Source organism: Varanus komodoensis, unplaced genomic scaffold (assembly GCF_004798865.1).
Source record: "Varanus komodoensis strain SLA01 unplaced genomic scaffold, ASM479886v1 scaffold14_1, whole genome shotgun sequence".
In the NCBI taxonomy this organism is placed as follows: Eukaryota; Metazoa; Chordata; class Lepidosauria; order Squamata; family Varanidae; genus Varanus; species Varanus komodoensis.
In genome coordinates, this window is record NW_025335438.1 from 20,930,416 (window position 1) to 20,947,406 (window position 16,991).

Below are 16,991 nucleotides of genomic sequence, written 5' to 3' on the forward strand. Positions count from 1 at the left end.
CTCTCCCGCAGATCTCAAAGGGCGGTCGGGCATATACGGACGTAAGCCTAAGTGTGCCAAATGCAGATTCCTTGCTAAAATTTTAATACCCCAAATTCTAGCCTCAGACAGTGGTTTATCTGTGAGTAACACCTACATTATACCATTAACTTCCTGACCTATTATACATCTATATTATCTGGAAGGTTGGATGATCTTTCTGAATTAATATATTGCCAGAGCCAGGGGGAAAGATGGCTCCATGAAGAACTGAGACCAATTCCCAGGCATAGCTATGGCAATATAAAAATTGGATGGGGACAGAGCTTTTAAATTATTTTTCATTAGCTTGCTTAGTGATATATGTATTTCCCCACCTCTGGCTGCCAAACAGAAGCCTGGGAGTCTAAAACAGCTGCTAGCTGCTATGTCTTCTATCAGCTTGTGAGAACTATCTAACTTGCATGTTTCCAGGCTCATTGCATGATTATTAGAGTGGAACAAAGCCCTAAACATGTTCCTTTCTTAGAGAAGAGATCACAGAGATCATTGCAAAGGGAAGAGCAGTTTGGCTCTGTCCATTGACCAGAGAAGCAGAAGCTGCAGTAAACTTGTTTCCTTCTTCTGACCTAGAAGAACACTTGGCTGCAAATGCCAATAGACCTGGAACTGCAGGGCAGAAAGGAAGCCTGCTTTGGTTTCTGCCTTTGGCCAGGGGTGTGTAACTTCAGAAATTGGAACTGAAATTCATTTGCTTCTCTTTCCTCTCCAGTCTGTTACATTCTGTGCCTGCAAGATGAGACTCTATTTATCTCTTAATTTCTATATATAGTGCTTTAAAATGTTAGATGCTTTATGTGATAAATGATTTTAAAAATTGAGTTAATCCATCTGCTACTGTGAACCTGCTGTTTATTTCAGGCTAAGTAGTTAATTTGTTTGTTTAGTTATTTTTTAAACATATCCTTTCTTTTGAAAGAAAATTAAGATAGATTATGAGTCTATTATAGCCCTGTTCAGGCTTTCTTAGCTCATGTGATTAACACTGTACAAGGAGACAAGCAAAAATGTATGTGATGCCCCAACCCCACCTAAAGCTGTCCCCATTAAAGCTGTCTTTATGCACAGTCATAAAAGAGGGGAATGCTTTGTATAACATTTGCACACACTAGGTATAGATGCAGATACAAAATAATTGTAATATATAGTTCATCCAAGAAAGGAAATCCAGGTGACCCATGTTACTCTAGCTCAGTATGTTGCCCAGATGGTGGTGGCTGATGGTCATTTAACCTTCTTGTGGTTATCTTATACCAGATTGGGACTTAGCAGAACTTCATACTCAGGATGCCCTCTGAAAGCCTTTTGGGTAGAGGGTTGTCCTTTGCAAGGTTGGATACCCTATTTCATAGACTTGGGATTAAGGGCTGCAAAGGGAAAGTTGCTCAACTGTGATTTAGAATCCTGTCTTACCACGCGAGAGGCTGAGGCTGAAGCTGAGGTAGGGGTTGAACTCCACTCTCCCACATATCTGATGTTAAGTGTGTACGTGGGATAACATCCAAGTACAGTTTATGCCTTTTCTGGGAAAGAGGCAAAAATAATGTTTCCTTCAGATATCTACTTTTCTGTTGTGGCTAATGGCTTCTTCCTAGGGACCCTGAAGGCCCAGGAAACTTCAATTACCATTCCCTAACATGTCTTCCAACTAGATTATAATGATAGAGGAGATACTTCAACCTTTACCAGCAAGGAACAAATATTCTGTGCTATTAAAAAAACAGTAGTGAAGGAGAAAATGTAGAGAGCACAAATGGATTTAGTTCTAATGTATGCTTTAAATTACTTCATCCATTGCAGTATGTTTGGATAAACCCGCTCCTGGATTTACATTGACTTTTTATTATTATTTCTAAGGATTCACTAGTCATCCTTGCATGCATGTTGCTGAAAGATAAATTCAACTTCAAATATCACAGAGACCTAATACTGAAACTATAGAAAACTCTTAAAGATATCTCATCTAACGAACTTCCAAGAATACTTATTTCAAGCATATTTCTCTGCCACAATTAGTCCCAGAGTTCTTCTATTTCCTATCCTACAGAAGTCTAAGAATGGGAAAGCACTGCTGCTCTTTTATCTGGATATTTAGCTACAGTGTCTATAAATTCAGTGGAGTTAGGCTAATCCTTAGGACATTTTTCACCATTACCAAGATGCAAAACAGTCTGGATGAGTTCCTCTGGGTTTAATTCATACTAAAATGAACAGATATGGCTACCATTCCTTCAGATTAGACTAAAATTGATAGATTTTAATTTCAGGCTTTTTCTGAGCTCTGAATGTATCATTTTCATAAAGATGACAACAGGAACATGATAAACTCTCCATTTTTCAAACCCATTTGCTACTAGAAACTATGACAATGTCTGGAGGCCTCCCCAGTTACTACATGAACCTTCTTGCTATCTGCTATCCTATTGACTGCTGCAATACTATTCTTGGTGATGGTATCCCTGGTAATTATAATTTCCCAAGATTATTTTGGGCTATAAAACTTGAGAAGGTTCCCTTTCTGGGATTTTGCTGCCCAGGATGCTGCTGAGCATGTTTCTAGATGCTTACATTCTTGACCCAGGTTAACATTTCACAGTGCTGTTGTACAGCCTAATGAAGTAGCTACCTTCTGCCGCTTCATCGCTGGTACTACTACCATGTAAGTTTCAGTAAGAAAGGGAACGTTTCATGCATTGGGGAATGCCAGTGCTGGGGCCAACAATGTACTTTTAAGCTGAGCCCTTATTTGGGCTCAGCTGTAAATTGGCTTGGACATTCTAAACTCTGGAAATTGGTTCTCCCAGGCTCCAATTCTGAATTTCAGGTATATTACTACCTAATGTATCTTGGGAGGAGCATTATTTTTGGAAGGACCAACTGCTACTTGAATAAGCAGAATGTCTCTTGTATGCACTGGTATTTTGAAAGAATATAACATGTCTTTATCCAGTACAAGGAGAGTCCTAACCAGTAGGATCAAAACTTTTTAACTGTCTAGTTTCATATAAGGCAAGGATGAGGGTGAGGGTTAGGGTTAGGCTTCTACCTCTGCTGTCTGAAACCATTATGCTATGCTTTTTATTAGTGGCTATCATAGTAACACAGTGGATTATGGATTTTTTTTCTTGTTTCCACTCACATTCCCATGTCCTTTACACAGAAGTTGTAATCCTGAGTTCATCGATGCAATCTCATAAGTTGGATTTATGCATATGCAGTTAGGCACAACAGCCAGCTAATTACAATTGTATAGATCGCACAGTTAAATGACAAAGAATCAAAGCTTATGAGGTTGTCTTTCCTAGGCAGAACAGCATCTGGTAATTTCTTGGAAAGCTTTAATTTATTATGAATACATGCCTGAAAATCATCTTGACATTTGTTAATATATTTATGATTTGGAATTTATATTTTCAGGATGAAAGCTCCATAGAAAGTGATGAATTTGACTTGAGTGATTCTACCAGGATGTCGGCTGTAAATTCTGACCTCAGTTCAAATCTTGAAGAAAGGATTCAAAGTCCGCAGAATCTCCAGGGCCAGCAAGATGGTAAGTGTAACAGCTCACCATCTGTTCTTGAAACCATGGCAGACCGTGGTGTGAGCTGGGTAGGTTTTGCATATTCAACACCCAGATGTGGCTTATTGCGCTGAATGAACCTGATAGCTGTGGGTTATGTGAAGTACAGTGGGAAGGTTAAACAACTGCTGCATAATCCAACAACAGACCATGGGCTGTGCAAGGGTCATTTAACTTTTGCATAAAACATGGTCCCTGGGCTTGCACAAAGTTATGAGCTACAGCCAACAATGAATATTCAGAATGCATGCCCACATGCACTGGCATGCCCTGCAACTCACCATGGTCCAGTTGTGTGAACCAGCCCATTGACAATGATGTGTGACTTGTATGGTTTAGTTGCTGCCTTTAATAAGTGATGACATATTTGATTACTGTGATTAGATAGTCAGAGATGGTCCAGCTGTGTGGACACACAGGCATATCTTGAAAGAAAAACAGGACTTAGGGTAGGAGATAAACTATTTCAGCATTTCATCTAGGAGGTTGCTTTTGATTTGCCATCAGTACCATTTGTTACATATGTGGATGAGTGTAAGTCTAAATGATTGATTTGGTCTTCTTTTGCACTACTTTCCATGAACATACAAGCCTAGCCACCATGAATGTGCACAGTTTGCTTTCTGTCATGTAAACAAATAACTCCATCCACTTATATGGGAAAAGAGAATGTGCTGCACATGAGGATTGTGTTGCAGAGGGGGCAAAACTGGCCACACATAGATATGTCGGTCATATATTTCATCTCCTCTTTTTCAGTTAGGTGAAATAATTGTCTTTCCCTCCACAAAATTCCACCCATCATAAAGATGAGATTTCAGTGGAAGAAAATAGAGAGAGTTGTAGGAAAAAGTGTATATAGTTTTCTTGTGTATTAACAGAGATATCAGACAGAAGACTTCCAGCTTTGCATCTGGCAACAGTTTGCCTTGCATCTGACATAGAGAGTAATGCATTAGTTCTGGTATCAGCAGCATACTGATGACAACCATCTGCATTTAGCTTTTTCATTAACACTGGAAATTGTGATGGAGTAGATTCAACAAAGATGGAAGCAAGGATGGTTGCAGATCTCTGTGATCAGAGAGAAAGAAGAGTGGGTCTTGTGATAGGTAATAATTTGTTCTCTGAGGCATGGTGGCTACAGTGTTGGGCTGGAAACCAGGGAAATCTGTGTATTGACCACTTGGCTATGAAGTTCACTGGATGACCTTGGCCAGTCACTCACCCTCATCTCACAGGGTTGTCATTGTGAGGATAAAAACAGAGTGGAGGAGAACTGTGTAAGCTGCCTTGAGCTCTTTGGAAGAGGAAAAAAGCAGAATATAAAGACAATGCAATAGTAATAGTAACACCAAGAAAATACTTGCCTGCAATGCCTGACTACCAGCCTGTCTGTGACTACATCTGTTAATTACCTCTCTGATTTCATCTGCTCGCACTGGAACTAGACTGCATCTGCAATGTGTCTCTGAGCTAGGCCATTTGAATGGGTAGGATAATAGAACACATTAGTTGCAATATGCTGCACTGAATGCATGGAAAGAGAGCAAGTGGGATTGTGTGTCTGATCTTGATCTTATTGCATTCAATTACAAATTCTTTTATATGCATAGAAACCCCTGCATTTGAACATTTTTAGATATCAAGGCTGTATGAAGACATTAATTTGAATATGTGCAGACTGGGAGTAGGTATGGGGGAGAAATTTATTTGGTCCATGCTTTAATGCTAATGGTCTTAATTCCATGCTTCAAACTAAGACACTAATTTCTCCTTTGCAATTCAAACATCTTCAAATTTTGTAATAGAATTTTCCACTGTGCATATTAGGGAAAAGCATACACACACAATGCATATATTGTTGAAAATAACATTAAATGCATGGCATTAAGGAAATTAGTCATAAAATATGTATCTGAAAAGAGCATACAAAATGCATGTATTGGAAAGAATGAACACAAAAATGTGCATTAATGTTCATATTTAAAAAAAAACCCATAGTTCATGATGTACCAAACTTAAGCTTGGAAAAATAAGAAATGGAGAAAAAAAAATCTGAATGGACAAATGTGTCTTTCCCTACTTGGGAACAGTGATAGCATGTGCAATTGATTCCACTCCTTCATGCACTCAATATAAGGTGTGAAATGACTACTGAGAGCAGGAATAGGATGCTCTGCATAAGCCTGAAACTCTTCTCCTCTGGGATATGAAGGTGAAATTGGTTTGCTCCAATGGAAGGGCAATGGAACACAGTATGCTAAGACCAGTGCACAGGTAATAAGGTGTGAAATCTGTCTCTAACATTATGCATCCTCCTTTAGCTCAGTGCATACTTCAAGACCTTCATAGGAGCCTTTGGTTAAAACACTTACCCAAGAGTAAGTCTTACTTAACTTAGTGAAGCTTACTTCTGAGTTAACATGTATAGCAGTGGTTGCCACTTATATTTGCAGAAATTGCTTTGGGAACCTTTGGAAGCCAGTGTGGCCACTTGAGAACTTCCCCTGAGCCATGACAGGCCTCCCTTCACTTCACTTCTCTTCTCCCCATCCCATCCCCAGTCAAGGAGTAGCATGCACTACACTGGACTTGGGAGGAAACCTCTGTGGGTCTGTCCACCCTACCCTCTTTTCATCATCCAAAAAAGTCCTCACCAGGCAGGCAAATTCCAGCAGACTTACTTGGCCCTTGGACCGGATGGATCTATTTCACATTACTATGAGGTTTGCTGTGCCATCTGCCAATTGCAGGTCCATATTGCTCTCACTCTTGTCCACATTCAGTGTGTCCTCTAGCACCAGTGGCTACATGGTACTCCACTGCAGCTAGCCAATTATGTTGCTCTTTGTCTCTTAGGTTCCTCCCCCACAACAGTTAATAAATCCTCACTGACAAGCCCTCAGAACTTCCTCTGATAGCCCAGCTCACAACAACTAGCCCACCACTAAAACAGACAAATAACAGACCTACAAAGCCCCTTCTGAGGGTGAGCAGTTACTTGCAAGAGATACGTGTTTGTGTGCGAATGAGAGACTGAGGTGACTGTATGTATAAAAACTTCATTACTAGCATGGAGCATGTTTAAGGTTATATTTATGGCAATAGTCCTCAGATAGTCATTCTATATCTTCTGCACTACAAATTCTACAGTAATCCAAATATAGTAAATAAATCAACAACTTAAGAATTGTAGTATAATAGTCTGACCAAGTACAAAGCACCATTATGGGACAACTTTAGGAATTCTTATGCATGGGATAAAAATTATATTTTCTATTGCACTGGAGATTTGCATGGGCAATGCATACAAAACTGACACAGATATGCTATTCTTTATGCAGGTATAATTTCTGTGACCATATAAATGCAAGCCCTAAGAATGAAAGTTTTTAGTTTTTGAATTTACCTAAATAACATTGACTACATTATACAAATAACATTGACTACTTTATAAAACTACAATGTGTATCAGAACTTTAAATGGATACTTGGCTTTTCTTCTGCTTCTGCTCCTCAACAACAACAAAACCAGCTGTGGACCAGACTCAATCTAGCTGATGAACTGCCTTCACAGTGGTGACATAGCAGAATAATGTGGAGATTCCCCCTGCTTTGGTTGTACAGCATCTTCTCTAAGGATGAAAAGACATTCTTTGCCTACAAGATAGTCAGTCTGCCACCTTTCACAAGCACTGAATTAATTTGTCAATAAAGAAAAAGAAAGAAAGAAATAGAACACTTACATCTGTGTGTTCAAGAATAAGCCTTGGGGCTGAACTGAAAATTAATTGAAGTGTTATCTTTTTCATGACAAAATCACAAAAGTTTCTCAGACCTGGGAGTAAGTCATATCACTGTATCAAAGAAAATTATTGCCTTTGTCACCTGTGAAGAATTTCAGTGAAGCTGGCATATATCACTACATCACTGGCTTAAATTATATCCATTTACTCAAAGAAAAAAGAAAAAAAACAATGCTCATTGAGCTTTCTATGGTGCAAAGTACTTTCAGAAAATTAATACTAACTGCAAAAGAACACAAAATTACAGTGGCTACCAATATGTAGTACAAGTCAGAGCTGATTTTCCTATTAGGTGGAATGAATCAACTGCCTCAGATGGCAGAAACTGGGAAGCAGCTGCAAAGTATTTTGCAAGAGAGATCTGTGTGCCGTGGTCCCGTGCTTCCCATTGCAGAGGATGCTGCTGTCCCATCATCAGTGCTGAAAACAGATTCATGTGCCAATCCAGTTGGCTTTTGCACATGGACTAGGAGGGGGTACCATGTTGTTTAGGCAGAAAAATGCCTCATGGGACTTTCAGGGCTGAGATAAAATTTGTGAGGTAGTCCTGGCAACAGTGGAGTGATAGTTCAGAATAAAACAGATAAATCATCTCTGCTAAAATATGAGATTTGAGGCATGTTATTAGCTGCAGCAGGATTGTTTGTAAGGAAAGGTTAGCTGCTGTTTCAGGTAGGTCAGTTGCCATGGTAGGAAGATGCTTGTCCTGAGAGAGAGAAATTGGTCTCCTGAGATGCAGTTTGCTCTTCTCTGAATTAAGCATATAGAAATTTCATTGCAACCTGTACAGGGAGGTTTATGGTAAGAAAGAAAACTTATGATAAATTCTCTTTTATAGGATCTCTTTATTCATATGCTGGGTTAACACCAGTGGTCTGTGTGATATTTCTTTCTTCCCTTTTCAGTCATTCTTCTAGAATTGCCCCTCTCTCCTTGCAGCTCCTGCATGTTTGCAAGATTTAATGATTTTAGTCACTATTGACTATTTGAAATGGCAGTTTGAGGTGCCTATTCATACGTACAATGTCTCTTGACATTTCTCAACATACCTTATAAGAAGATTGCAGAGATTTTTTACCTATTTAATATAATATTACTAATTTTTGCAGTACAAAATCAAAGGTGGCTCCTTAATCAAGAACATTGCAAAAGCTTCACTATTAGTTTGGTATATCCTGGGATAGCCTAAGAAAATCAACTGGTCTAAAGAAGGCTCTTGGAATGAAGATTTAATCCAGCTTGCACCAATCCTGCTGTGGGAAGTGAATGTTCAGCATGGAAAGTACATGAAATGACAATAAGTTGTACAGTGATAAACTGTCAATTGCAATTCCTACTTTTTCCATGAGTTAAATGTTTTAAAATGCAAAGTTAGCCCTGTCGGCGAAGACAAACATTCCAAAAGAAACTCTCTGCAGTCCACACCTCTGTAATATCTTTATTAGGCCAACTAGGTCATAAAATGCTTTGCATGTTTCAAAGATTTTCCAAATTCTTCATCAAGCAAGATAGTAATCAAAGAACAATCACCTTCCATGATAAGAGTACTAGATTTTGCATTGCCACCAGGATGGCTTTTCTTAGTTGTGAAATATCCCAAACTCTGTAACTGCATGAACTGAATTGTTACTTAGTGATCAACTTGTGGGCTGTGTTGCACAACTTGTGTGCACAGTCTTCCAATTGATTTTCCATGCAGTCATTTGAAAGGAGATCCTGCCAATGCAATCAGCAGATATATGGAAGGAAAAGTCTTGGCCAGATAGAAAGACAAAGAATGAAATTCAGAGATCTGTGCAGTATAGTGGTTAATAAGTATAGGACCTGCTTGGTTATGAAGTTTACTGATCTTTTAAGAAATTAGTCTCAGCCAAAACTAACTTACAGAGTTGATGTGAGGATATAATGGGCAGGTAATAACCATATACCCCCAAATTTCTTGGAGGAAGTAGGAGAGAAAATATCATTTAAAAATAGCATATTATTTTGAAATGATCTGACCAATCAGTGCCTAGACTAGGTGCTGGCTAATACAACATAAAAATGGAAATAAAATATGCAATAAGAAAATTAATAGTAGTACTTTTTCTAATTACACATGCTCTTCAATCCCTTTTCAATGAGCTGGTTTTTTGTTCTTTTAAAAGGTGTGCTTATTTATGTTTTCTTTTACTGTATAATTTGCTTTCTGTAGATGAAAATCTTGTAAGGCAAAATTTATGTATTTAACGGATGCAATGCAGTGTTCTGATTGGTCCAATGTGATCAGGAAACAATAATGTTTTCCACACTGCTATCCCAGCTGTACAACTGACACTTTCAATTAGTCTTCCCTTGAACAATGGAATGTGGTTTGTAATGACAATAATTGCCTCAAAATTGTTTGTCATGTTCGACTTGTTAGCAACAATCTACTAGCGGTTGGTTATAATCAAGTTCTCAGTGGTTGTTGCATAATTACATAAGTGAGGGCTTTAAGCCAATAACCACCCTAGAATAGAAATAATACTTCTTTTTTCAACAAACAACACAGAAACGTTTGATGAGACTTTCATCCTAGAGTCCCCAATCCAGTGCCTGTGAGCAGCACTTGCCTGCAAACACTCCTCTTTTTGCCTACCAGGCTCCCTGCCCTTTTGGGATTTGAAAAACATTTTTTTAAAAGAAACTGGGTGGTTGGTGTGCTGCAAAGTGATACATTTGCCTGCAGCATTGTATTTCCAAGAATGCCTCAGGGCCCAATAGGCATGCTTAGAAAATAAATAAGAAGGTTAGAGCTTCAGGAGCATGCCCAGATATAAGCTGGGGCGAGAAGTTTTGGAAGAATAGCAGGAGGGTAGAGAGGAAGGAAGGGGGTAGGGGAGGCTCTTCTGCTTGGACCATGTGTGTTCTCTGCTTTGTATGTGAAATCAAGGATATTATCAGTATTAAAAAAGGACTTGCTTCATGCAAAAGCACACACAACATTCAGGAACTCTTTAGCCTCCTTCATGAATAACTTTGGTACAGTTCTGCAGAGGACTGACAATAAGATGAGGGCAAACAATATGGATTTCATCTCTACAAAATGTGTAGTCCAGGCTTCGGCGAATGGGGCGGCATAAAAATGTTTTAATAAATAAATAAATAAAATATACCTCAGCAAAATTAAGTAACTGATCTTTAATCATGAGCAACAGATGCTGTTTTGCATCATTTATAATTATATAGTTCAGTATTGTACCTCACAGGTTTTAGTTAAGATTCAGAAGTCTTGAGCATGAGTTCTAGAGTACTAGAATAAGACTGCTAATATAGTCTCCTCTGTCAGAGGCAGTGAGGACAATGGTAGAATTATTAGAAATGACAGGTCATTCCTTTTTTTATTGAACTCTCTTGTGTTGTATTTCCACCATTTTTGCTTGAACTGCATGACCAACACTGACAGACTGCATGGTGACCACTGCTCTATATGATTCGCAGTCATTACATTTTGAATTTGTCTAAACTGAAAGTGAGAGAATAAATACTTGACTTGAGGAAGAAAAGGCTTCTAAAGAGTGTTTCCATGGAGCTATGTTATTCTTTAGTATACCACCTTCATACTAAAGCAGATTTCCACCTTGTTTGCCATTGTGCAGTCAGTGATGGATAGCTAAGAAATACATTCATACTTCATTCAGAGTTGATGTGAGACATGCATATTCTGATAATTTGGAGGTATAGGTGGAATATATGAAATTCTAGGAAGATTTTGTAAAATATATCAGTGTTGATCTAGAATTATGGGGTGGGATAATTACTCCCAGTTCAATTGGGAAACACGGACTCTAATCCACAAGCACAACAGTGGGTTGCCCAAGTGCAGCTGCATTTATAGATCTGCGTGTGCCTGCCAACTCAACCAATATTTACCATTATCCATTTTGAGAACTGCTTAGTCATTGGCCTGAAGGCTTTCACTCCCCACCCTAGATAGCATGATGGAACTGTTCAGTGGCCAACAGGATCAATGCCCAAACTTCACATTTAATCCAAAACACTGGATGAAGAGTCCTAGCTGGAGGGCCTGCATGTGGAGTAGTATTTTCCATGTGTTGCCACTGATCAGTTGGGGAATGTCCTTGAGGAAGACGGCCTCTTTGTGCACACAGATATATTGGGCTAGGCTAGAGCATTGCATATTTTTAAATAAAGTGAGAATTTTAAAATATGAAAATATTTATATCATTGTTTGAGTCTCTAGATATATTTTTTAATTTATTACAGTTCTCTAGGCAGTGCCTTGTCCTTGCAGCCCAGTATAGACAATATGCCGGCTTATTATTATTATTATTATTATTATTATTATTATTATTATAACATTTCTATGCCGCCCCTTGCCGAAGCCTCGGGGCGGCTTACAACACAATAAAATACATTGAAATACAATAGAACATAATAAATTACCATTAAATACAAAAATACAAAAAATACACTGAGTTACAAACATAATAATATAACATTAAAATTATCAGTATAAAATAAGTAAATAAATAATATAGGAGGAGAAAAGAGAAGGAAGAAGAAGTTGCCCTGGTCAGATCATATATTTTAACAATTAAAATGATGTTTAAATAAAAAGGTCTTTACCTGGCGCCGAAAAACCAGTAACGACGGTGCCAGGCGGACCTCTTTGGGGAGTGAATTCCATAGGTTGGGCGCCACCGCAGAGAAAGCCCTCCTCCAAGTACTTACTCTCCTAATTTCTTTCATGCAGGGTTCCCGGAGAAGGGACTCTCCCGCAGAACTCAAAGGGCGGTCGGGCATATACGGACGTAAGCGCTCGTTCAGGTAGCCAGGACCCAAGCCGTTTAGGGCTTTATAGGTCATAATCAACACCTTGAATTGGGCCCGGGCTTCAATGGGAAGCCAGTGAAGCTGACGGAGGACTGGAGTCATGTGAACATAACGCCCCGTCCCCGTCAGCAACCTGGCAGCTCTATTTTGCACCAATTGAAGTGTTTGGACCGTCTTCAGGGGAAGCCCCACGTAAAGTGCGTTACAGAAGTCTAGGCGGGAAGTCACCAGCGCGTGTGTCACCGTCGCCAGGCAGTCGTACTCCAGGTAGGGGCGCAGTTGATTAATCAGCTGAAGCTGAAGGAAGGCGTTCCTCGCCACCGCTGTCACCTGAGCTTCCAAAGAATGAATGCTTGATCATTTAGGATGTGTTTCCCTCTATTCTTGTGCCAATCAGTCAAATAAAGGAGGGTGTGCTGTGCAAATAAAGGAGGGTGTGTTTCCTGAAACTGGAATGGAAAAAGGACTAACAAGAGCTAAAAAAGATATTTGGAGCAGGGGAGGGGGAAGATCATAGCAATAACTTAGATTAAGGATGGCTGACACTGTCTGTTTTAACTTCTGCAGTGTTGAACTTGAAGTACGGGATTGTTCCCTCCCATTTATGAAATTTGTGAAGTTTGGAAATTTCTGAGGGGGGTGGTAAAATGTCAACATGAAAATTCCTGTGTAATTTTGTATGCATTTCTCTATGTTTATAGATTTGTACACATTTCTGCAAATTTATGCATTTCAGTGCATACACATCAGCAGAAATTTTCATTGTTCATAATGTATGCATTTTGTGTACAATTTTCCCAATGTACACAATTTATATGCATCAACATTCAGAGAAAAATGAAGAGTGAATGATATTTCTATTCCAGTGTGTATATTAGTTCAGGAAGTGCAAATTAAGTTTGTTTGAACTAAAATGTGAAAGAAATTTCTTTCCCATTCCTAGAACTGCTAGTGGTTTTTTTTTAAATCAAGTATTTATTATTTTCTCTACCAATCCAAAACTAAAAAAACCAACAATTATTCAGGACATCGGACATACTGGGTTGACATCGTGCTTTTTTTTACATTCAACAACCATATTCAATTCAACGCATAGTCCTGTTTCTCTAAGCAATGATAGAAAATATTTCAAGTTTGATAGAAGTCTGTATCTTCCTTCTCCTTCAAAGACAAGGTCAATCTGTCCATCTCCATGCAATCCAAAATCTTTTTAAAAATCAACTCTTCAGTAGGTGGCTCTTTGCTTCTCCAATGCTGGGCAAATGCAATCCTCGACGCAGTAAAGTCAAATATATAGCTTGTTTATCGAAGTTATCAGGAATAATACCTAATAGAAAGACTTCAGGTTTAAATGTTAACAGTTTATGCAGCATTTCCTCAAGCCGTTTGTGTATTTTAGCCCAATATTTTTTTGCCTTAACACAGGTCCACCACAAATGACAAAAAGTACCAGGTTTGTGTTTACATTTCCAACATCTATTTGACATATTTGGAAACATTTTTGCTAATCTATTTGGTGATAGATACCATCTATAAAACATTTTATAAAGGTTTTCTTTATATGAAGATGCTAGGGTTATCTTAATGTTTCTTTCCCACAGCTTTTGCCATTTCTGTAACTCAATATTATATCCAAAATTTTGTGCCCATGTTATCATAGTTTCTTTAACTTGTTCATCTACCATTTTCATATCCAAAAGAAAATTATATAACCTTTTAATCCTTTTTTATCTGATTTTAAAATCATTTGATCAAATGCTATTAGTTCCTTATAAAAACCATACATTCTATAGTCTTTAATATATCTCAATTGTATTTGAATCTTACGCCACCAAGAGAGATCAATGCCATGTTCTTGTAGTTCTTGATTTGGCTTCAATTTTCTGTCATTATCTAAAATATCATCATATCTCACAATCATATTAAAATTCAAAGTATTTCGGTATGTAAGAGCTTCCACAGGAGAAAGCCATCTCAGCAACTTAGTATAAAGTTTTATCTTTAGCTTTTCCCAAACCGACATCAGTGAATTTCTAACATAATGGATAGGCTGGACGTCCACATGGTGGGCATGTCGTAAGCGGAGCCGGCTGGTGCCGGAGGTCAGACTAGATGGCCCGGGAGACCCCTTCTGACTCACTCTGTTTTCTATGTTTTCTATGTTTCTATGTTTTCTAACCATGTGTCTTACATTTCTCATACCACATATAAGCATGCCATCCCATTTGTAAATAGTGTCCTTCAAAGTATAAAATTCTCTTATTTCTTAAAGTAATAAATTCTTTTAGCCATGTTAAAGCACACGCTTGATAGTATAGCATCCAATCAGGAAGACCAAAGCCCCCATTCCCTTTGGCTTCCTGAAGCATTAGAACCGCTAATGTTAATGTAGAGCCATTGGCTTCAGTATAAAATTAAGCAGTTACTTAAATGCTCATTTAGTATGTTATTTTTGTATCAGTTCTTTTGATTTGTCTACTTAGCAGTCCTTCCAACCAAAAATAATAAAAGGAACAGAAACAATCAGTTATACTAATAACCACTAGAGGTCTGCTGATATCATACTTAAGTAACATGAATTTATTTCTGCAAGTATTATGAATTTGCTATTTCACTGAAAACTCATTCTTAAGCATGGATTGATTGCTTTTTTGTGCTTGAAGTGTAGGTTCCATTTTTCCCCTTTATGCATCCTGGTCATAAGGGGGAACTAAGCATATATAGAACTGGAAAGTGAGTGTGTATGCGCATAATCTCAGATAACAATCCTATCCAAGTTGATGCAGATGTATACCCCACTGTGCTCAGTGAGGCTTATCTAGCACTACCCAGAGAGTTTATAGAGTCTGGGGAAGATATGATGTTGGGAACCTTGTCCTACCACCATCACCTACCACAACACCATGTGCAAGGTGTTGGTGAGATATGAGGCAGGGACCAATGGTATATTCAAAAACTGAAGCAGGTGCCTCCTTTTGCTTTTGAGGGTCTAGGTCAGATTGTTCTAGGCAGCCTGGACTTACTCCCAGGTTAAACTTGTCTAAGATTGCAAGTTTATAATGTATGTGCAAGTTTATGACATCTAGTGCATGGGTCCTCAAACTACAGCCCGTGGGACGGATCCGGCCTACCATGCCCATTCATCCAGCCCACGCCACCATCCCCTGCCCACGCGCGTGCTCACAGCGCAAGCAGGAGGCAGTGGCTTGCTCGCTCAGAGATGGTTTTGGACTCGCTAGGAGATTTCTGAGAGAGCGAGCCATTGCTGCACATGCCGAATGCCACCTCGCGCACACCCGACGACACCTCACCGGCCCACGCACCCAGGTCCCCCCTCCTCACTGGCCTGCATGTGTAGCTGCCACCTTTCAACTGGTCCCCTATTGAAAAAGTTTGAGGACCCCTGATCGATTGTATTTAAAGAGACACATTAAATGTTATATGATTATACCCACATTACTGTTTCTTTGCTGAATAAATAATTATTTCTTTATTTATGGTATTCACAAGTCATCAAACACCAGAATGCAAGAGGTTGTGTGTAGGTGGAAACTGCCTAGTCTTGCTCCTCTACCTGAAATGGCAGAATTTTTGTGGGAGGTGGTAGCCGGCTGTCTTGTATACCTAAGATGCCCAAGCAGCATAATGAAAAATAAAAATGAAGCAACAATAAATAGAGGGTAGTGGTGGGTGGAGGAAAGGCAAGTGGTCCTGTGTGTGAAATGAACAGAAGATAAGCAAGTTTTCTTTTGAAAGGATTTAAGAATTTATAAGAACAAGAGATGGATTAATTGAACCTGGCATTATGAGTGTATGTGTGTGAACTTCAGCAAGCTATTGATTGTGTAAGCCTTATTTAAATATTTAGCTTTCTCTGAGACTATAGAGAGACTAAATTTGTTCTGAGAGAAATTAATAGCTTATCACACAGCAATTTTCTGGACAGTGTACAATAAAGTACAACAGTTATATGCAGAATTAAAACCATGAAACCATATAAAACATATGTGATAAAACAATCTAAGATGCACATAGCTGCACCAAAAATATTCAGATCTCAATGCACCAGCAGTGATAGAACTATAAAACACAAAGGGATGTTATGATTAACAAATCTGGGGAAATAAAAAGTCTTTTATTTGACAGCAAAAAGTCTACTTTGCCTGCCATGCAAGAGTTTCTAAGGAGAGCATGTGACAATTGGGGCTGAAAAGGCCTCTTCTGTAGTAGCTACCTGCCACACACACATGAAGATCAAATAAGAGAGAGTATTTTTGCATAAATTATTGCATATAAGAATAAATATACTACTTGAACAGAATTATATATACACCAGTTTCCCGTACACCCATGTTCTTCCCACTGCAAAGTTTGCAATAAACATCTGATGTGGTTTCTTCCTTTATCAGGTTTGAGCACACATCCTCAAACGTGGAATAAGTTTGTCAATAATAAAAAATTCTCATGTTTTAGCTATAAATTTCTTGTTATACTAGATCCTTTCTATGTATAGTTGTGTGTTTCTTTTTAAAATGTGAATGTAAAATGTCTAAGTATTAATTAGTACGCTGAGTTAGTACATGTGAAATTGTTTCTATTGCGCAGTGTAGAATATAACAACCACAATGGCATAGATATAAAGGTCTACAATATATCAATTATATGCCTGGTCACCTATGGCAGTCAGAATTGCTTTCAGCTGCAATTCATTGAGGTCAGATAAGGAAAATATTTATGTAACCTTC

General features: G+C 38.5%; 1 protein-coding gene across 6 annotated transcripts in view; it reads left to right on the forward strand.

The window, feature by feature from the left end:
• NOL4 (nucleolar protein 4) overlaps positions 1–16,991 on the forward strand; it is a 128,518-nt gene that overhangs the window by 55,659 nt on the left and 55,868 nt on the right. For all 6 annotated transcript variants that reach the window (XM_044424133.1, XM_044424135.1, XM_044424136.1 and 3 more), the window contains one exon: positions 3,457–3,589. In XM_044424133.1, the coding sequence (XP_044280068.1) occupies positions 3,457–3,589 (133 nt within the window). The remainder of the gene's footprint in view (positions 1–3,456; positions 3,590–16,991) is intronic.